General features: G+C 36.5%; 1 protein-coding gene across 2 annotated transcripts in view; it reads left to right on the top strand.

Moving 5' to 3' along the window:
- Positions 1-7,076: 7,076 nt before the first annotated feature.
- LOC117400381 (matrix metalloproteinase-16-like) overlaps positions 7,077-23,754 on the top strand; it is a 50,468-nt gene continuing 33,790 nt past the window's right edge. Inside the window, exons 1-5 of one of the 2 annotated variants that reach the window (XM_034000255.3) lie at positions 7,077-7,418; positions 18,529-18,677; positions 20,354-20,368; positions 20,715-20,837; positions 22,635-22,939. In XM_034000255.3, the coding sequence (XP_033856146.1) occupies positions 7,293-7,418; positions 18,529-18,677; positions 20,354-20,368; positions 20,715-20,837; positions 22,635-22,939 (718 nt within the window). In that variant the 5' untranslated portion in view covers positions 7,077-7,292. The remainder of the gene's footprint in view (positions 7,419-18,528; positions 18,678-20,353; positions 20,369-20,714; positions 20,838-22,634; positions 22,940-23,754) is intronic. The other variant, XM_034000256.3, reaches the window with a different exon arrangement.

The raw sequence follows: 23,754 nt of genomic DNA, 5'->3' as shown, positions 1-23,754 counted from the left end.
CACAGGTTTTTTTTCACATGGCTAGGCTTGGCATGTCTCTCTCAGGATGTCACTGGCTCTTTCAAGGGTTTCAGCACACAAGCCTGTGATGCAGAAGTGGGTGGGGTTTAGAGGAGGAAGTTACCCTAACAAGCTGTGTAACACACCTGCGTCATTTCCATTTCATCCAAGGGAGGTTTATTAAGACTACAGCACTCCCTTCCCTTCCCTGCATGAAAACATTTTTGTGGAACAATATAAAAAACAGACAAAAGATAAATCCAGTAAATGACAAGAGGGTTAATTCATTTGGAAATCATTCAAAATTGATACCATAGCAACTTGAACCATTTAACGTAAGCACACATGGAGTTCTTGCTATAAGTAATATGTTTAGAAAAGGTTTGGAGCCAGAGTAAAAATCTGAGATGTGGGAGGAAATGCAAAAACAAGCAACATCCTCCGCGAAAAGATCTGTTATGAAAATGCATACATCATTTGTAGCCCAAAAAAGAACAGAATACAAAATAGCAACACCAAACAGATGGTGGGTAAATAAAAGGAGGCACTTCAATTAAGTACTTTGTCACCATCTACAGAGAGGCATATCTATTTGAAACTGTGCACCTGGTCTGTGTGAACAAAGAAAAGCTGTACTACCATTTCAATCATGCTTAAATGAGTGTTACATTAATTTTGTTACAATACCTATTTTTCTCTAGCAGTAGTATCAATAGACACCCTATTCTTTTAAAGATAGTTGTGTTCTTTAATTAATTTGGCATATATATTGAAACAATCCAAACTGTTCCTTTCTGGTATCTAATCATGACTGTACAGGTATTGTCACATGACTTGATATCAACTAGACCACTTCAGTGAAACAGCGCTACAGAACAGATGATGTAGTGATGATTTTGCTGTTTTAGATCGCATGTTGTAGCTGTTTTTTGTGCTTCAACTTTATAAATTCCACTTCCTGGTCTCAAATAGCTTGACCTATCAACGTTGCCCCTGATGATGGCTCTTTGGTAGAGGCTCCACTGTCTCCTGATGTCCTGCAAACAAAATGGGTAGATTGGAAGGGTTCCAGCTAAGCTCAGAATACAATCTTGACCAGTCAGTTCTATCCCAGTATAAACGTGATGCGGTTCCAGCCATCCATGCTGCTAAACAGATCTGCACATGGCAGAAGGGATGCACCTTTAGGAAAAGGAAGTATGTGCATTACTGTACTGAAATCACTTGAATAATACTGCAGCCTACTTTTATATACCGGAAATATAGAATTATTATTTAATATCATAAGAATATATTATTATGACCACTATATATTATCTGCATTTCAAATCCCTGTATATTACGATTATAATGATATACATGCACTCGAGCCAAGCCTGCATTTTAAATACAAACAACTGTCTCTGTCTCTAGCCATGAGGGGGAATAGCAAATTCTTTCTGAGGAATACATTTTGATTGTGCGTAGGTCCATGATTGTTACTATTGTTACTAATGATAATGCACATTACATATTCAATGTTATAAACCTAATAGAACATTGGACATTGCCCCAGCCATTTCGGGTTATTATCTGCTAGTTAAGCCTAATCCCTGTGTGTTAAACAAGCAATATAATTCTGTTTTAATTTAAAAAGTAATCAAAAAGATAAACTGGAGTATTGGGTGTATTAAAAGTTAGTATTTAGGGGCTTGAAGCTCCGTTGGTAACACTAGTGCAATGTACAGCATTTCATCTTAGATCCATCTAAATAAATGCAGATCTCCTCTTCACCTCAGTTAATTACATACATTCCTACCCGACATCTCCCAAGTTTAATACATACATAATAATTTTAAGAGACCTCCACATTAATGCTTAAATATGAGAAAAGACGATACAAAACAGAAAATGAACCTTTGTAATAGACATTGCACAGTTAACCAAGATGTATTATTGCTGTGAAATTGAGCTCTGGTCTGTTTAGCTCAGAAACACTAAGACTTTCACTTGTTGAATTACTGTAGCCACATGACACATTTTGCATTATACAACAGCAGAAAATCAAAACAAAACAAAAAAAATCACAGAAAGCACAGTGGAATTTGGTTTTGTTGGGTAGTATGATAATATTGATAGTTATTTTTTAAATTTAGAATACACAATAAAGCTTAAATATCTAGCGAAGTTCGCATGTATGCATTTGGGAGAGATTTTCCATTTAAACAAGCCCTGTGGAGCCCTAACATGCTAATCAAGCCCTAGGAGAAACTACACCTATGAGCAGCATAAAAAATGAGTGTGAATGTAAAGCACAGGTGGGGTCCTATTACTGATCTGGTTGCATGAGGAGGGAAACATGGGCTTCATCTGAGTGAAAGTGAAAAAATAAGTCTGTATTCCTAATGCTAGGTAAGCTATATATTTTTATTACACTTTGGTGATTCCCAGTTAATTTGGCCTCAGGTCCTATAATTATTAAGTGATAAATCATACTAGAGATTGCATATACAGTATGTATATGTCTTCTTAACAAAAAAGACTGGAAGTTGATTACCCAAATAAAAGTCCATTGCTCATCATGAGCTCAAGAGGAAGAAACTGTCAAGAGCGGAGCTTAGAGGCCCAATGCATTCCTTGTTGCTACATGTCTTTATTGCTCAGTTGTCTCAGGGGCAGGAGAGTAAGAGAAGTGATGCATTCCTGTACAGCATCTTATTACATTTGTCTCTTCTATATTTGTGTATAATTATAATAATATAATTAAATAAATGTCTGCATTTCATATAAAAGATATTTTCAGCACGGAATGCGATCATATTCAGTGCCTGACGTTGAAAAGAATAGGTTTAAGAAATTTGAGAAATGGCCCTAACTATAGTATGTTATATGAATAGCAAGTTAGTCTTTTAGTCTACAGAATCACTGGACTAACTTAATACCATGTCCTACAATCCTCTAGGGGGCAGAAAAATTGAGAACATCTTACAACCTCCCCGCAGACTATCTTGAGGCGCTCGATTCATTGCAATTGAAACTGGCTTGCAGACTTTAGTACTGTCCTCCATGCACCTACAGGGTCATCCCCAGTTAGTACGCTGCTTTTAGTGTGTTGCAATTGACCAATGGTGTTTTACACACAAACACACTAATACAAATGTATTGACTATTTATTAACATGTAATAACATACCATTGAAATGCTTATTTATGCCATGCAAAATAAATCATTTTCTATGCATGTGTTTAATAATTCATGGGGAAAGTTACTGTGCAAATGTTGTGTGCATAATCAAGCAAATAAAACCTCCTGCATGGCAAACCACTCTAGCTGTGTTGCTGGACAAAATGTGTCGAGAATGTTAACGGTTATCAAGTTTATGAAAACGACATTTTGTATAGAAAAGAACATTTTATAGAACAGATATTCTTTATATGAATTAGAATGAGTAAAATATCAGTACACAGAAAGTCAGCATGGTATTCTTCTTTGCCCACTTACCTTTTTGTACAAAGGGTCAAGGGTCCAGATAACATATTCAGTAATTGCGATTAGTGACGTCTTTTAGTCAGGGCCAAGTGCTAAAAATGTAGCTGAGTGCATCTTGGGTGGATCTGTCATTTTTTTATTGTAATTACTTCTGATCTGTATTGTATGTTAAATCATTAGTTCAAGGGATTTTCCTTTTTATCAGATTCCAACTGCAACACAGTTATTGATCTCATTACAATTTATAAATCAGAATGTAACATATTGAAGAGGTGAAAGAAAGAAAGAAAGAAAGAAAGAAAGAAAGAAAGAAAGAAAGAAAGAAAGAAGCATCTTTGACAAGGAATAAAATGCCATCAGATCTTAATTAGGATTTAACTGAATGAAATCACCACCTCAGGGAGTCCATTTAAAATATATGGGAAGTAAAAATGTCTATATAACATAATGTATTTTCTGTAACTCAAAAAAGGTTGAATATATAACCATGGTTACCATATGATGGGCTACAGTTTCTATTTGTTTCATAATGAACAGTGAAAATTGCAGCTAGGTACCAAAAAAAAGGAATATATTGTATCTTGGTTTAGATAATGAAGTGCAAACATATGTGATGTACAGGTACCTACTGGCATGTTATTAGTGCTGTAGTTATTATCCACATGGGTGTGGATGTGTTTATGGACAGTTTAAAACCGAGCAAACCTATGCAACTGGTTTCATCAAGTGAAGCCATGATGTGAAGTACAAGAAGGGGTCAATTGGGCGGACTGCATAACCAATATACTACTTTTTGTTTGTTTAAAAGAAGACTTTTCATTCAAGACATTACTTCATCTCAAATGTTCATGATTGTTGTAATCCATGCCTCTCTGGAGTGTAGAACTGTAAACCTTCATTTCATAAGAGTCAATGCAAGGTGTGCAGAGACAGTGTAGAACTGTAAACCTTCATTTCATAAGAGTCAATGCAAGGTGTGCAGAGACAGTGTAGAACTGTAAACCTTCATTTCATAAGAGTCAATGCAAGGTCTTCAGAGACAGTGTAGAACTGTAAACCTTCATTTCATAAGAGTCAATGCAAGGTCTTCAGAGACAGTGTAGAACTGTAAACCTTCATTTCATAAGAGTCAATGCAAGGTCTTCAGAGACAGTGTAGAACTGTAAACCTTCATTTCATAAGAGTCAATGCAAGGTCTTCAGAGACAGTGTAGAACTGTAAACCTTCATTTCATAAGAGTCAATGCAAGGTCTTCAGAGACAGTGTAGAACTGTAAACCTTCATTTCATAAGAGTCAATGCAAGGTCTGCAGAGACAGTGTAGAACTGTAAACCTTCATTTCATAAGAGTCAATGCAAGGTGTGCAGAGACAGTGTAGAACTGTAAACCTTCATTTCATAAGAGTCAATGCAAGGTGTGCAGAGACAGTGTAGAACTGTAAACCTTCATTTCATAAGAGTCAATGCAAAGTGTGCAGAGACAGTGTAGAACTGTAAACCTTCATTTCATAAGAGTCAATGCAAGGTCTTCAGAGACAGTGTAGAACTGTAAACCTTCATAAGAGTCAATGCAAGGTGTGCAGAGACAGTGTAGAACTGTAAACCTTCATTTCATAAGAGTCAATGCAAAGTGTGCAGAGACAGTGTAGAACTGTAAACCTTCATTTCATAAGAGTCAATGCAAGGTGTGCAGAGACAGTGTAGAACTGTAAACCTTCATTTCATAAGAGTCAATGCAAGGTGTGCAGAGACAGTGTAGAACTGTAAACCTTCATTTCATAAGAGTCAATGCAAGGTCTTCAGAGACAGTGTAGAACTGTAAACCTTCATTTCATAAGAGTCAATGCAAGGTGTGCAGAGACAGTGTAGAACTGTAAACCTTCATTTCATAAGAGTCAATGCAAGGTGTGCAGAGACAGTGTAGAACTGTAAACCTTCATTTCATAAGAGTCAATGCAAGGTCTTCAGAGACAGTGTAGAACTGTAAACCTTCATTTCATAAGAGTCAATGCAAGGTCTGCAGAGACAGACTTACACATGTGTTTGTCATCAATATATAACTCTTGGCTTTGTGAGTGTGAGGTATTTATTATTAATTAAAAGTATACAGAAAAACTCTGGGTGAGAAATTGATCAAATTCAATATGATTTCCCTCAGACTTAAAGTAATATTTTAGTGAATGGCACCGTAGTGTCTACAATAGAGTAAACTAATTTTGGTTCAAATGAAATAAATAGCACAGCACAACATGTCAACAGTACATTTATTAGATTTGATTATTCTTTTGTGATGCAAAATCAATACGGTACAGACAATGAAACAGTTATGAGTATTAAAAATGAACATTAAAGCTGGTTCAATAATTATAAAGAGGAGGCCTTTTTTAAGAGTATGAGTATTTCAAATGAAAATAATATTAAATTGAGCAAACTGATTAAAATGCCTCAAAATTCATACCAACATACATGTTACTTTCAGCAGTCATTTTTTGGGACATGAGATATTGATTTACGTGTTCATGTATATGTACAATAAATGATAGCAATAATGCAGAATTGGTGTGGTGCACTGAAAACTTTTTGCAGAGTATTTTAGACTATTATGTAGCTTGAGCCACATACCTAAAGCTGTGTGTGTTTCTGTTATCCCCCAGGTTCATTGTGGATCATGAATTATTCCTTTTGCAGCTGGCCTTTTCCATTGACATTCCCACTACATTGAAAATAAAGAGAGTTATCACGACTTGTATATAGTTTACTCTCAAATATGGTTAACAATCACTGCCCTCTAGCGGACAACTTTCTCACAGTACATGTATCGGAGTAGTGGTTAGGGCTCTTGACTCTTGACTGGAGGGTTGTGGGTTCAATCCCAGGTGGGGGACACTGCTGCTGTACCCTTGAGCAAGATACTTTACCTAGATTGCTCCAGTAAAAACCCAACTGTATAAATGGATAATTGTACATAAAAATAATGTGATATTTTGTAACAATTGTAAGTCGCCCTGGATAAGGGCGTCTGCTAAGAAATAAATAATAATAATAATTGTACCATTTTCAGGGACGGCAATTAACTCTGAAGATGCGCATAGACCTGATAATGTAGATTATTACAGCTGTGTGCGAAAAAAAAATGACACGCTATTATTACCATAACAAGAAATGTGGCGCTGATTTTTATATTTGTATCTATTTTTTCTTACGTTTTAGTCAGCAAAAAAAAAAAAAACCCACCCAACCAAACCACTTTACAAGGTTATAGACAGGGCATCATTTGCTATGGGGCAGGTTTATCTCATGCATGATGCTATTTGGGACGGAGAATGTTGATACACGATTTTTATCTGAAATGACGCCCCTGTAGGTAATCAAGATCTAGTCTCCTTTTAGGATGGAATGTGGAATGAATATGTCTGGTTTTCATTACAAATGTTTTGTACTAATTTCTATAACATACTGTAATAAATCTAATATCGCACACAGGCTTCATTGTGGTTCAGTAATTCGCTGCAGTTCGGTCATGAAAGGGTGTGTTACAGCAGTACTGTACCGGTTGGATAAACGCATGCGCCGTAGTAAAGAGAACTGGATGAAAATGACCAGCTATCCCACAGAGCGAAGGAAGCTAAATGTGAGTTCTCATAGCTCCTATCTGCAACCTCCGACAGACAGCAGAGCGGCCAAAGACACTCATCTCCGTCATCATCATCATCATCTCGCCTCTGGATCTAGTCAATCCACATTTCTCGACCAATGTTCTTGTTCATCTGAATCACGGGGATTTATTTTATTTAAATATATAATATATCTTAAAAACGGGTCACTATGATTATATTTACATTCCACACTAGAAGACGTTTTAATTGTTTATATTCCTGGGCGTTTTGCTTGCAAACCTTATTTTGGATTTTATGTGCGGTCTGCGGAGAGGAGCAGCATTTCAGTGTAGAGGTAAGAGGGAGAGCTCGAGGGTTTTGGTACTTAAAAAAAAGCATCCTTATAAATGTAATTGTATTTGTTTTCAGGGCATCAATTCTGCTTTGAAGATTGAACGCATTTTGTGTGCAGGCTAGCTTGCTCGGTAGACTAGTTACAAAGTGGCTTTCTGTTTGCAATCCATAGGCGTTTATATGTGTCATACTGCTTTGTTTCTTTCACAATTGTTCAACTCTACAACGACACAATAGGATTACACAGATCTGTACCCTAATAAAGTAGTCCACATGGTACCGTGTTATAAACGAAAATATATCACACAAGTACCAATTGTGACCCTGAAGACAGTGGCTTCCATTGAGTTACAGTATAACGAGAAATAACAGAAGTGTTACTCTGAAATCGGCGTGATCTGTGAAGTGTTACTCTGAACATCGGTGTGATCTGTGTAAGTATAATATATTATTTATACCAGATGACGAAATCTAATTAAATTAGTCTTGATTTTTTTTTTTTTTTATCATACTGTATACACGATTGGTCAAAATATGTGAGAATTTTAGATAACACAGAAAGAGCATCATTTTTTATATTATACGAAGACTGTCAACTGAGCATGTATGTCTTTTAATATGTGTTTCGATAGTAGCCAAGTTGTATTCACTTGTATGAACACTGACCATGGTGAATCAGTCAGTCGTACTAATACTATTGGGAAGTGTGTGTGTGTGTGTGTGTGTGTGTGTGTGTGTGTGTGTGTGTGTGTGTGTGTGTGTGTGTGTGTGTGTGTGTGCGTTACGTCAAGCTAAAACAAACAAAGAAACAAACAAACAAAAAACGGTATTTTCTTAGCCATATAACCCGTTATTCAAACAGTCAAAGTTAAATGGGCCTATACAGTTTTAAATTGAACAGATTTAGAAGAGCACTGGATACAAAATGATATGTTCTCTTATTTATGTTTTTTTTTTTTTTTTTATTTCACTGTAAACGTACATGATACAAAAGATGGGTCACGCAGAGTTCGACTTGTCAGATGTGAGCTGTTTTTATACCGTAAATAAGTAGGGATCTGGGTAATATTTTACAAAATTCTATATTAGAAAAATAATCCTATATTAATACCGCCATGGTCGTCTAAATGCATATCACTTAATGAAACAGTAAATGTGGATGCAAATGATGTTTTTTTTTTTTTTTTTTATTATTCTTTTTGTTTACTGGTTGAACAAAATATCCAAAAGTGCGGGGCAAGAGGATAATTCCCACCAACAGTCTCCAAGAGGAATACAACATGGGGATGTCACTATAGCATGTCTGCAACTATTATTTAAACGTTTCACTTTATTTGACTGAATTCTGTCACGGTACAACGTTCTACCTTCTTTGACTGTTTATCCAGTTCAACTAATAGACTGGCATTTCCGTATCTGTCAGTATCTGTTGCAGTTTCTTTTTGTCAGTTTCTGGTATGGCTCATTCAGTTTTTAATAGGCAGAGGCACTTTGTTCAATGCTGGGTACAGTTGAAGTAAGTTCAATATCCACAACTGCAAAGATGGAATTAGTTCATCAGGTCTAAGATCTTCTTTGCCTGGAATTTTCCACAAGACATTCTTCAGTATAGTTCATTGGGAAAGTAATTCACTGAGCAGGGCAATGACTGGCTGATTATGGGAGGCATGAATGGTATGGTTTGATTTGCCTTGGGGTCCAACCTGGGTTCTGAGAGAGCTGTACTGACATCGGGAGATTCTGTAGATGTGCAGGGGGGAGCCATTGTTCTACCTGCTGAACCACACTACAGCTAGAACTAAACTTACCAATTTAGAGTTTCCACAAATCCAGGTACATTGCACAGTGGGATGTTGCACAAGGGGTGTCCATCCCCAGTCCTTGCCCAAGCCACTATTTTCACATCTCACAGCTGCAGTTGTGCTGAAACACATTTCAAACAGATTTGTTTTACCCCAGTCTTGAATTCAGATGTAGGTCAAGCCCGGTTTGGTGTACTGAATGTAATATCCATGTACTAACCCCTTAAGGTACACAAGGAATTGAGCAGTTGTGAACATTTTCTTCTTAAAATACATTTCACAGTGACTCAAGTATTGACCATTGACCATTGCTGAAAGGAATACTCAAGTATCACAAGGAAACTGACCATTTGGATGACCAGATCCAACCTCTCAGTACATTTTAAACCGTGTTTCGTGCACTGCATTGCAAAAATAAGAAAGCTAGCATAATTTATTTGGTGGGACACATGTCCCTTTTACCATAAAGGGTTAATCTGGACTGCACTTTATTTTATTATTTTCTTTTATAAGGACTTGTATTAGGAAGAAACCAACAATAAACAGCTTTGACAGCATTTTAGTTACCATTACTCATAATACTATTCATGTTTTAATCCAAACCTAGCATCAAGAGTCTCTTGGCAACAGATGTAATTTAAGCAAAGGATAAGTAATTAAAATGAGTCACAGCCTCTTTAATTTTATTCTGCAGCTGGATATTATTATTTACTTATTTAAAGGATTTACTAGAAGGCCTACTAGCCAAAGGCTTGGTTCCTATTGACAAGAGGTATTGTGTAAACACGACATCATAAGAACAAACACAGTCTGAAATACGGCTTCAGTGTGAATTTCAGATTAGATTAAATTGTTAATAATATGAAATTATTCCATTTTGTTTTCCTTGGCTATAGCTTTTCAGAGTAGTGCTGCAAATATTGATTTTGATTTTACACTTTTTTTTTTTATCTGCAGGCTCCTCCTTGTTAATTGTGAAAATGCAGCTCCATTCTATTTCATAACTTCGATTGCTGGGATGAACCTGGTTTTTTCATGATCTAATACTTTTAAAATTTGAATGAATGGTTGAGTATGTGTTGGTCTTTAATCTCGTTATCTGGTACAAACTCATATTTCATGACTACAGTGTCTGGCTGCAGTAGCTCTGACAACTATAGTGTTGTTGCTTGAGTCCACCGTGTTTGCATCCAACAACCACTGAATAATTAAACTGCTCAACGAATATTCAAACCTGTGATGCTGTCACAAATATTTAAGGGAACCTTTGCAATTGATCTATTCAATGATTGTTAAAGGTAATCCTACCTTATTGGTTAAAGAGGGGTGTCCCTCTTCATTGGGAAATATTGTCTAGTTTTTAAACCAAGCAGAAGGTGTGGTGAACCCAAGCAAATTATTTCCATCTTGACATAAGCTTACTTGGCTGGGAGGGCAGAGGTAAAATGATCATGTTTAACAGCGCACTGTACTTGACACACTTTATTTAAAGAATGCATGCCAGCCACAAAGAAAATACAAATGCTTTTCAAAGTCTTAAGGATCATGATTTGTTTTAATTAAGCCTGTCATTTGTAAGATATAGGATAAACAGGAAGCTCTGATTACATTGACAGCACTTAGCACATGTATACACAGACAGAGGAGTGCTTACACATTCCTTAAGTGTCAGTCTACTGGATGGGATCATCAGAAACAACACTGCTTCTTGTTCCTGTGGGCTAAAGACGAGCTGAAGTGTAAGGAATGGAAATTGGATTTGCTTGAAAGTTTAGTTCTTATCATAAGCTACTATTGCATTATGTCCCAATGTAAACTGAATGCCACTCTGGAGTAATTTAAAAAGATTAAACAAACAATTGTGATTGCTTCCTGTCTATTTGTTTGACCCCCAGGAATTCAATACAGTAAACAACTCTATGTATTTAAAATACATTGCATGTTTATCTATTTAACATGTCTGAGTTTCAAATGCAGGAGAGTTCACATGAGGATATATATATATATATATATATATATATATATATATATATATATATATATATATATATATATATTAATTAAACAAGAGATTGCAAGAGTGTTAAGTAAGAATAGTCTACAGGCTGTATTTTACAATGAATCTAGAAGCAGGACGTTCTGTGTACCTAGACTGTTAATAAGACTTTACAACAACACACTTCACTTAAAATGTACCCTATTACGACTGTCATTTTCAATTGCAAATTCCCATCTGAATAACTGAAGCCTAGTGCCTGCATGCTAATTGAACACTGCCCATGTGGGAAAGTGGCCAAAAACGGAACTGTAAAGACTTTTCAAATGGATATGGAAATTATTGGATTGTTTATGTCAACTGATATCTTTTGATTCTTTTCATATGATCAAAATTATCCTCATTTGGGTATTCTAGTATCTTACACATTTGTCGCACAAAAGTCACATCTTGCAGAATGAAGACCATTTGAACAGGTTTTTTTTTTACACTGGTGCAGCTCTGTTATTTCATTTATGCAATGCTTTGGATATTTTTGATTCTATCTCTCCAGCCAGTTGTTGTGATCTCAGCAGTGGCTTGTCCAGTGCTGGTACAGTCATTTGAGGTGGTGCCACAAGCAGTATTGAACTTACTGTGATTTGTGGTATGTTTTGTACTGGAATATGGCATAAAAATGTAGTCTATTTAATTAAACTGTGAGGCATGTCATTCAGGGCTGCAATAGAAATACATGGCTGTAGTATAAGTGATTGGCTGAAGTGACTTGATTGTCTAAAAGGCAATCAAGTTCTGCTATACATTGAAAAGCATAACATTGTTAGTTAGAAAGTAGACTTCCACTTTTCTGGCTCACACTCATTTTCACGATAAGAGCCTACCAGCTCCTCAAATGCCAATGCCTTCCACTAACCACACTTTCGTTTTGTGGAAAGGGCTTTGCTCCTCTCTTACGCATTGTAAGAAGTGGAAAGTTGTTTCATCTCAGTCTATTGACTTCCTGATCTGACTATTACTTTTCTAGGGATTGCCCGATGTAGGATAGGAGTTGGGACTTTATAACCTTTATATTTGGGAGTTCTGTTCCTGCAGGCTACTGTAGTATTTGCTAGTAAATGATCTTGGTCACAGACAATTCTCATCTACAGTTTGTCAAGCTGGAGCTGTTACATGAATGTTAAAACTGCAGAGAAGGCTTTTATTTTTGTGCAGAGACAGTAGCTGTACAGCACAAATTAACACACTATGCTCTTAGTATAGATAATGAGTGGGTCTACTGCTTGTTTGAGTGAACATTAATACAATACGGAAGGTTTGGTACTGAATCCGCTCAGTGGCCAGAGATCGGGGCTTTCACAAGACAGTATCCAGTATTTCTGATTGCATTGCCTTTGAAGTATGAAGCAGGTTTAGATATAAATGTCGTCTGAAAAAGATGGAGGGAAATATACATACTGCACAAATGTATTTACTCATCTAATATGCAGGCAATGTATATATAGATAGATAGATATAATCATATAAGACAGAGTGGTATCAGTCCAGTGGCCTGCTGATAGATAGCTTCCAGAGATATAGCTATTCTCAAAGACAGTCCTTAACTAGAGCTTTCTCAGGCTTGTAGTCTGTCACTAAATGTGACAGACCATAAATCATTTGTGCAGATATGTACAGTGTAGGACCAGACTGGAGCTGAACAATCTAGTTTAATTAAATACAAAAATGGGGGATAAAACTACTGATAAGGCTATGTTGCTGCTATCATCTTCATCCAGCTTTTCAGAGAGCCTGACACACACTACTAATAGGAATAGTAGATCTGTTTGTCTATAAAAAGAACAGGAAACACATCAACAAAGCCTGCTCAGCTAACAGACAGCAGTGTTTGTGTTTAATGGGTAGTAAACATCAGTACTTTACCTCATCAGAAAATAGGAGAAAGAAACTGTTAAGTATGTATGGCTGGTTTAGTCTCCATAGCAACCTTGGCATTGGCCTACTGCCTGTACATACAACACTGCACCCTTCTGAATTATTTAGCCAGTGTGAGGAAAAAATATAATCTCCTTGCAAGTAACTGAGGAGAGCAACAAGATGATGTCAGAGGGGCTCAAACTGGTGTCATATTCAATGTTCTCATCTGTTTAGCAGGGACCTTTTTTGCACCAAGCTGTGTGGCTTAACTGTACCGACCATTTACAGCTACTGTAGCAAAGGCCTACATTCAAAGAATCAGTACATGTATTTTTTATACTGCAATATCTGATAGATTTCACCTTTTGATATATAATATATTTTTTGTGTAGTTCTTTTTTTGTGTAGTTCTGGTACTGTACATACTGTGAAGGCTTAGCACTGAAATAAGCACAGGATGAGCTGCCTGTGCCTTGGCTGGGTTATCATTTCTAAGAAAGCATTAATAAGTCAGCACAAAGAACACAGAAGACTTCCTAAAATGTGTCCGGCCATGGAATGAATCTAGGTCAACTAGATACGTACAAGCACAACTCAAGCTGAATGAGTTTCAGTTTGCCAATTTATAGAATGTATTACATTTTTGGGTTATGTTATTGCACTGTGTACAGTGCTAATTACATATTTGACTAGTTTAACATATTTAGTAACATAATCAAACTCCTCTATTCGTATTAACTAGATTCCACTGATCTAAAGTAATATGTTGATAATATCCTGTATTTGAGTAACTCAGTCTGTGGTAATGCCCAAACAAGCCAGTTTGGTCTATTAGAAACATTTGTGTAATGATTAGGGTTTTTTAATTGTTCGTTTATTTTCCCAAACAAATAATTATATAGCCTTATAAATGAACAGTATACATTTTCTGCCATTATCAACAGAAAACATCAACCAGATGTAGCCTTGGACTGTTATAACACACCACCAGAGAGCATTGGTTGCTTTATTTTTGTTAAGATAACATGCTGATTTGGTTGTCCCATCTGCCTGTGTTTCTGACAAAATGATGGACCACATTTCTTTCTTTGCTTCTTTGTGCTTAGATCCGGAGACAGTTCCTGGGTTCTCATCACAGCCTGTTTTATTGGTTTTAGGTTATTCCTGAGATAGTAATGGAAGTCAGCAGGCTTGTACTTGATTAGAAATGGGCTACATTTGGACTTTGAAGCAGGAACTCCCTTAATTTAGCAGTCTGAGAACAAAAGAACATTTACATAGACATTTTGAGTATACTGTATGGTCTACTGGTTCAATTTAATATCTATTTTCAGTCCACTACTTTTCAAGTGTAATAAGATTCAGATTTCATGATTTGCTAATGAGATAAGCTTTTTTTTAGTGTAGTTATGGCTGCTACATAAATTATTGTTGTGCTTTGTGGTTAGACAATCACAGGATCTAAGAAATATTTACATTCATTAGAAATGTATTAAACCCGTTTTTTCGATGTCCCCCTTAGCCAATGGATTGTGCTTGTCATTTCTAATTTTGACATTGCATATCCGTTGGGAGCAAAGTTCTGTCTTTTCTTGGGATTGTGTTAAAGCTGCATACTTCCATTTCAAAATGAAGAAGGGCGGGAGGGTTTTCTTTCAACACCAATTTTAAGACATGTCATTTTCCATTGTTTTTCAGCCATAATTCCAGACATACAGTAGGACATGCCCAGACCCAGCCACGATGTTAGTTAACATTTCGAAATTCTTGTGGTCAGATTTTTTAAGCCTTTAATTTAAAACCCAAATGTCACGCACCACTGGAAAAGCTGATTGAACGTCACCACAGACTGAATCTGCCCTTTTGTAGTAGAAAATATAGTGAATGATCACATGACTAGAAATCAATGTTACTGCTCATGTTGTGTGCAAACGCTTCAATATAGCAAAGACATAATTCAGACATGCAGAGAACTTGTGTGGGGATCTTATAATTAACTATGTTTCTTTGAACCTTATGCTTATGCTTTATATAGAACAATATACATTAATATGAGATTAAATATATAAAGAATATACGTCTGGCATTAGTGGCATTTTTTTTAAAGGACATGGAGCTAGTGATGTTTTTTATAGTTCAGTATTACACTATTGTACTTCAGTCTTTCTAATTCAAGAGGTCACATGACAGAATACTGAGAAGGAGAGTGAAAATCATATAGGATTCTGGGAGTTAAAATCCTTGTTAAATTGGCAGAAATCTGCCAGCTTGTATTTGTGCATGTGCACATAGGAATACAGGTTGTTGGGATTAAAAACATTATGAGGTGTTTAAGGTTATCTGAAACATGTTCTAAATGATAAACGTGCCTTTAAATCTGTAGAGGATGTCTTAAATTTGCTGGAGCCCTGTGGGCAGCAATAAAAGCTTAATCTTTCTTTAGAGTAACATTTTCAATGCTCGTCATCTGATGTCTGTATTTTTGAAATTCATATTACTCTCGTTTGAATTTCACTGCTGAGGGACTAAACTAGTTTTGATATAGATGTAGGTCTGTGATGGTACTGCTGATGTGTGAGTCACTGTGGCTTGTGAAGGAGAATCGGTTTGTCAGAAGTCTTTGTATAGTATAAATAGGGCTTCTGTTTTTTGGGTTTTATTAATTGTATTTTTCGGTGCTTATTTTTTATCTATTTTCAAGTTTTATGTAAATCAGTTTTTTTGGGGCTTTCGTCTTTGATATACTTATGACATTAGTGTTTTCGGTTACTTTCCAAAATGCTTGAGGGTTTTTTTTTGTTTTTTTCTGTCAAAACATGTATAGTAACTCGACAGTACTTGCACACTTAAGTTGTACCTTCTTTCCTTTGCTGTCTTCCACAACGAAATCCATATGGGCACATTTTTGGGGTTTTTTGTCTGGAGGAATTTTTGTACATTTCGCCACAATTCTGATTTAAATCTTCCGTGTCTTAACTGTAATACAGCTTTAAATCCCGCTAGCAAGCCTCCATCCTGATTGTAATCTCGTTTTAAATCTGGCCAGCGGAGTCTCCAATAAAAATGCAGGAATGTGCTGTCAGTCAATACCTGTTCGTTTTTGTCATTAATACATCAACTAATCAATATCTGTTAATTGTTTAACATGTATAATTATAAAACAGTTTAAATATAGGCCCTATGTCTTGTTCTAGTAGTTTACCAGCGCTATCTATTTATTATCGGTATCCTATCGGTATCGGCCGATATGGGTAGATAACCATCGGCTAACAGTATCGGCCGAGAATTTTATCGGTGCACCCCTTTATAAAACTATTAAACTGTTTAGATTAAAAGCAAATGCAAATTCTTTTTTCAGACAGCCTTGTATTGCAGGGTCCTTGGTGCTCCAAAAGTCAATTCTCCTTGTTGATCTTGCCTTGCTGTGAGCAGTGCTGAAATAAAGCTCCTTCATTGCACTAATGGAGTACTTTGTCAGACACCTGCTTAAACCATGAGAAATGCACAGCTCCTCGATTAGATGGGTGCCCCTACTACCTTGTAAGTGCCACATACTTTAAAAATAATTGAAAATCCTGATTTGGTAAAAGGGCTTCATTGTTTTTTTAATGTATAATTAAACACAGGTGTGTGTAATTAAGGTCACAGCAAGCATGAAATGACTTCCATTTTTATGCAATCAGTGTTATCTGTAACCCTGCTGCACTGTTGTCCCTTTACCTCTCTCAGTACAGCAGTAATACACAAAATTAGGAATAGAAATAGTATGAACAAAGATGTTGGTGTTTTTTGTTGATTTGGAACACAATTTTTTATTTTTTTTATTTGGAATTGCCAGTTGTTTTTTACCCCATTTTCTCCCCAATTTGAAATGCCCAATTTTAAGCCCGGCTCACTGCTGCAACCCCTGCGTTGACTCTGGAGAGACGAAGAGGAACACACGCGTCCTCAGCTGTCCACTTCTTTTCGGACCACGCAACTCTGGGCCGCTTGCAGGCAGGCCTGCAGGCGCCCGGCCAGTCTACAGGGGTTGCTGGTGCACAGTGAGCCAAGGACACCCTGGCCTACCTAAACCCTCCCCACTCCGGGCAGCGCTATGCCAATTGTGCGCCACCCCCTGGGAGCTCCTGTCCACGGCCAGCAGTGGAATAGCCTGGACTCGAACCGGTGACCTCCAGGCTATAGGGCGCTTCCTGCCCTCCACGCGGAGTGCCTTTACTGGATGCGCCACTCGGGAGCCCCGATTTGGAACACAGTTTAATGCAGTTCTGTTTTCCTAGTGTACTATTTATTTCTCTGTAACACATTGTTACTACAGTGACACTCTGGGATGTTAATGAATAAGGTAAAGAGTTTTGACATACCTCCTCGGAATGTGAATTATAATGCCTTGGTTCACATCAGGGGAAAAAAAAAACCACAAAAGGGGGCCTTCAGCATCTCATTCGTCTCCAGCCTGCCCGAGCTATAGTTTGCAAAATTTGGATTCCTAGAAGCCTCTGTTTTAATGTAATGAATGTGTTTTAACTGTAAGAATGTTACTGTAGTGTAAAGATAGTCATAACCCAGGAAGGGACAGCTTCACAATTCTTCTCAGACTGGAGCCCAATCAGCTAGAGCTCACTTAACCCAAAACACAGCTTTATTAGCAGGCAGGCAGAATACGATCATTGGCAAGTATGCAGCCCAGTGGAGCTCATGGAGCAGACACTATCATAAGAGTGAATGTAAGCTTATTCTCAGAAACCACAGGGAGAGGAGAAATTACATTGGGAAGGGAAATAACATTCTCGATGACCCATTCCCCAGAACAGGATGGAGAGACCAATAATGATTGTTGCTCTCTAAATATTATTTAGTGATAGTAGATTCATTTCTGATTTATTACATTTTAATAGTGTCCAAAATATAAAATACAACAATGTAGATAGAAAATTCAAACCAAAGAAAACCTTGAACGTATAGCTGACTAATTTAGCATAATATATTTTCCCCTCTTTTTGCTCAATATTGTGGTATTTTAAGCGTTTTCGAAAATATTCTATTTTAGATCATGGATTTTGCTCAAAGGGCCAACCGCCCAACAGTATACAGCTTGAATGGCATGTTTACTGTTGCTGTTTGTTGATACACTGGGACAAATTTATCAAAGCCCGAACACAAGTTTCAATTTGCACCTTTTTCTGAAAAAGGAAAATCAAACTTAGAAAACTGCAACATCCAGCAGAAGGTTCAATTAAGTAGACAAAGCTGTAAATTAGGTGTTTGTTACTAGAGTTGTAACATTGCGTTTCATAACAATGTTGTAAATGTTGGTGTAAAAACCTTTCTTATTATGTTGTGAATGAACGTAGCCAACCTACTCAATTTTGAATCGAAACTTTTCTTTTCTTCTGCAGTCCTGGTTACAGAAATATGGCTACCTTCCACCAACTGACCCTCGAATGTCTGTGTTGCGCTCTGCACAGACCATGCAGTCTGCTATCGCTGCCATGCAGCGGCTTTATGGCATTAACATCACAGGAACATTGGATAGAAACACAATAGAGTAAGTATCCTCCCTGATGTCTTGCATGAAAGATTCTGGTAAAAATGACATGTTTATTCATTTAACATTTTACACAGAGACAAGAATAAATAATTACTCATGTATTGCCATTTTCTCATGTATTGCTTTGGGCACCTTCCGTGTTGCATGACAACATTTGTACAAAACGCCAGTGAATGCAATGGCATTGTTTTGTGAATAGCACTGTAATGATAAAGCATGCACCTAGGTGATATGTAAAGATTCTAATATGGGAAGATTCATTCTAAATTCATTTTAACAGAGAGTAATCACAAGGCAGTTTCCCCAGAAAAGTTTCCCTGAATTTTACTTACCAAAGTGTAATACAATTCAGTTTATAAATGTATTAGTCGTGGACATATTTCACAGTTATTGTATTTTAGTAACAGATTCCTGACTTTACATTTTGATGGCTTTAATCCTTGGCCTTATGCAAGTAAAGTTATGTTCTGAGTAGCGGCTGTTCTGCAGATTCAATATCATTACAGTATGTTCCTTCTCATTGTAATGTTCTCATTAATAAAATGATTACGTAGAGGCAAAATCTAATTTTCAAAAATATATTGGAGACAGAAAGCATTAATGGCATCGTGAAGAATTCAGGATCCTTTTAACACCTAAATAATATTTGTATAGTTCAAAACACAAAGTTAACTCTACATGAGTGCTAATGGCATGTGCAGTGTGTTAGCTGAGGTTGAGTGAGGGCCTCAGACAGAGGAAACTGCTACACTACCTGATAGCACTCTGGTGAGCATGGCTGCCCTTGCTTTAAATTACCTCGTGCATCAGACTCCATCACTTTGCTCTCCTGTAATCAATCATTACAGCCACATGACCTCTGCAAGTATTTTAGGAAACTATCTTAGTTCTAAGTATTTCAGTGGATCATTTAAACAAAACAAAACAAAAAAAAACATGTTACTCAAAACTAAGTGCAATATCAACATTTTAATTCTCCATTTAGAGTTAAATATTGCATTCTTAGTTTTCATTAACCATGTTTGAGTAATATTAAATTCCGTCTGTATTTATGGATCATGTGTTATAAGCAATGGCAGTAAAACAAGGTAAAACTGCTGAACCTATATCCCACTGGGATGAGCCACAGCTAGATTGTTTAAAGCATATTCATGAATATTGTGGGATTGCCCTTAAAGATAGGTGCTTCAAATCAAGAGGGATTCTCCAGTGATATCAAACACTCTGAAACAATCCAGCTGTTTTATCCCGGCAGTCATAGGTGGTTCAAATGAAACCCGAAGTCAAGTAGTAGAATATACTGCTTCCAGTTCAGACATTGGGTAGATCATTAATATTAGAAACACAGACATTAACCTCTTGGGAAGGCTATAGTTTTGGTTTGTCTGATATTTTACATTAAATGGTTACCGATTGCTTCCTGTCTGATGAATAATTGCTGATCCACATGTTTCAGTAATAAGAACACAGCCACGTGTTCCAGTAATGTTTCTTAGTATTCTGTAAAAGTAATGTAAACAAAACAATAAAAATGTATAAATGTGGATTTTTTTTATCATTATTGATGTATTATGATTTTAAAGAGATGATCTTGGCAGAGTTTAATCCTGTAATTAAGTAACGTGCATTGTTTTTTGTTTTGTATTTTTTCTTTTTGCTTTAATATGATGTAGTGATCTCACTTTAAGGTGAGAAATTAAGTCTTATTTTGTGTGTTTTATAATGTCATGTTTGCTTATGAGTGGATGTGGTGTTACTTACAAATGCAAAAACTGCTTTTATTTTATAATGTAAAAGTAAGTTGACTTGTTTAGGCTGGCTACATTTTTATTTGTACTGTTGAAACTATTTATTGTGATATACTCAAGTAATATAGAGTACAAGTAGTTTACAAACTAGCAACACATGAAATAAGCCGGCTCTAGATTGAATTTACTGTAAGTGTTTAATGTAAACAGATGTTTTGATTGTGTTCTTTCTTTCCTTCTTTCTTCTCAAGAGCTAGGCTTAAACCAATGCATTTGATCTCCACAGCTGGATGAAGAAGCCTCGGTGTGGAGTGCCTGATCAGTTTGGAGGAATCTCCAGGTTCAATGTCCGAAGAAAGCGCTATGCACTGACAGGGCAGAAATGGCATCACAAACATATAACTTACAGGTAGAGCAGTTACTGACAGGATGAGAGCTTCTGAAAGACTACTATTGGCAATTCATTTGTCAATGACGTGTAAATATTGATTTTGGTATTTCTGTGGAACATGAATATAACCAAACCATTTTTTTTAAAAACATTTTTCCCCTTGTTACTCAGCGGCACAAGTATTTCTGCTGTGAAATAAATTGGCTCTAGTTTAAAAGTTTAACATCATTTTCACATTGTGTACTACAGCATTAATGCACTAGCCATTCACCTCTGAAATCATGGGTTTAAACCATGCTGAACTTGGTCTTAACAGGACATTAGTCTCCACCATGTAACTTGGGCACCATTGAAGGCAGTCTTAACTGATTTAACTGCTTTCTATCCCATACAGAGTGCGGTCTCTTCAGGGCAGGATTCCTGCATGCTTGCAGCCAGTTTAGGTGAAGCTCACATTGCTGTTGCATGTTCTATCCCTGCACTAGATAAATACATTCTCCAGTCTCCAATGTTGCACACCCGACATCAACCCTAACTCTTTATCCACAGGGCTTAAATCTTGGCTATGCCTTAAATCCTGACTATGAACATAAAAATGGACCAGAATTTGCTCTTTCTGTTGCATGAATTTGTATTTATTTATTTTTTAATTAAACCCAGCTCCAAGTTACTTGAATAGGGCACTGTGCTGCTCTGAAAGTCAAACAAGCACACTCCTGCTGTTACTAATTACTGCAGTGTTATATACTACTCCATTTATACTCAGGAAACAAAAATGAAATTCTTCTTTTTGCACTAATATAATTTTACAAGCTATACAAACATTCATCATTCATGATATTCACAGTCAAAAATAAAAAAAGGTTATTTCATTATAGGTATTATTAGTTTTTTAGGCTGCTTTGTAAAGCTTCAGATTACATTTTAAAGTAGAACTACTGGGAATAATCTTTGACATACTTTTACTATGTTGATAAGATACTGGAGTTTGAGTTGGATCCAACACTGCCAGAGATTAATGAAGCACCTTCATGGTAAATGCCTCTAGGGAAATAATAGCAAGGAATTTAATCTTTATTTGACCAGAGGTGACATATTCATTTCAATAACATTAACACTTTTATAGAGGAAGGAAAAACGCTTTTGGCCAATTTAACTTTGATTGATGACGGTAGCAATGGATGATAAAGATTGTTATTCAAATTCTGGCCTCTTTTAATTCTATCATGGGCTAGCCTTTTCAAATAAAATGTAAATTGGGGAAGGGTTGATGACTGATGATGGATTTCTGAGTAGACCTTCTGCCTAAAAATTAGATTTTCATCCCTCATGAGCTGCAGGGGAATGATAACAGCCAAAGGTTAAAGTTCAGCCACGCTGCCTGGACTGAATTTTAAGAGCCACAATTGTGCATTATCCTTTAGACTCTACTGTTGATTTTCTTTGAGGGGGAGGGAGGGATACTATAATGCACTTCATTCAAAAATACTTCTATGGTATATCCGTGATTTCATATCACTCTAAACAATTGTATTCTGGTTATGGTTGTGGTTTTCAAAAAAATGAATTGCTCTACACTGGGCTAAGATAAGAATGGGCAATATTTTGATTCTGTTTTAGACACAGATTATGCATCTGGGAGAAGGTAACATATATCAGTTTACCTTTTTAAACCCTAGCAAGTAGTCAGGTCACCAACATACATCCTCAAACGCAACAAGCGTTTAAATAAATCAAATCAAATTGTAATTGTGCCACTTCAGTACACAGTGGAACTCTTCTTTGTTCTGATATGTTTTTCATGTCTTTACACAGCATAAAGAACGTCACTCCTAAAGTAGGAGAAACGGAAACTCGTAAAGCCATTCGCCGTGCCTTCGATGTGTGGCAGAATGTAACCCCCCTGACATTTCAGGAAGTCCCATACAGTGAGCTGGAGTCTGGCAAAAGGGACGTGGACATTACAATTATATTTGCTTCAGGTTTCCATGGAGACAGTTCTCCTTTTGATGGTGAAGGGGGATTTTTGGCACACGCTTATTTTCCTGGGCCAGGGATTGGTGGAGACACACACTTTGACTCAGATGAGCCATGGACTTTAGGAAACCCAAATCATGATGGTATGATATTATTATTATTATTATTATTATTATTATTATTATTATTATTATTATTATTATTATTATTATTATTATTATTATGTGTAGTATGTTTTGGTTTTGTTTTTTTTCTTAGTATCCTAATCCTTTCTGAAAAAGACTTAAGTAAAATATATAATGTTACTATTCAAAAATTGAATTCATGACAATGTCCTTCTCCTCCCACATTGAAGAACCTGCTCCCTCTAACCTGTCTATGAAATTCAATGCTGTTTTTGTATAATTCCACATGTTTCTTGTGCGCTGTGTAACAATAACCATTTCTTCATTCTCATTCTGTAACTTCCATTATGAAATGAGTAATAAAAAGAGGGTTTCAGATGACAGTGTTGATCTTTGAAACCCCATGCTTATTTATTACCTGCCGACAAAAGATTCAAAGCCATTATTTCTGCTATGTTGAGTTTTTTATTATGCCACTCAGCAGTGCATTCTCCCACTAGGATGTCATGTTGAAAACATTCATAACAAAGAAAGGCAGATGGCTTAAAAATAAAATAAAAGAATCACAACTTCAAACATACATGTCAAGTCTTTCATTGTACTGCACACCTACTGAAAGAGGCTGGGAGAGGACTAAGTGGGCACGATTTTACACTGTGGACAGATTGTCCACGTTTGACCTTCACTATGGCGTGGGCACTTTGCTTGCAATTTCCCTACAGTGTACAGTGCAGTGTATACCGTTTAAAATAGAGGATAGAAGAGTGAATAGAAACCAGAGTTGCCTGTGAGGGAGCTGTTCAGTATCTTCAAGCACTAAAAGGTGTTCTCCT

Source organism: Acipenser ruthenus, chromosome 4 (assembly GCF_902713425.1).
Source record: "Acipenser ruthenus chromosome 4, fAciRut3.2 maternal haplotype, whole genome shotgun sequence".
NCBI classification, from domain to species: Eukaryota; Metazoa; Chordata; class Actinopteri; order Acipenseriformes; family Acipenseridae; genus Acipenser; species Acipenser ruthenus.
The sequence above is the reverse complement of the archived record's forward strand: the minus strand, read 5'-3'. Positions and strand labels throughout refer to the sequence as shown.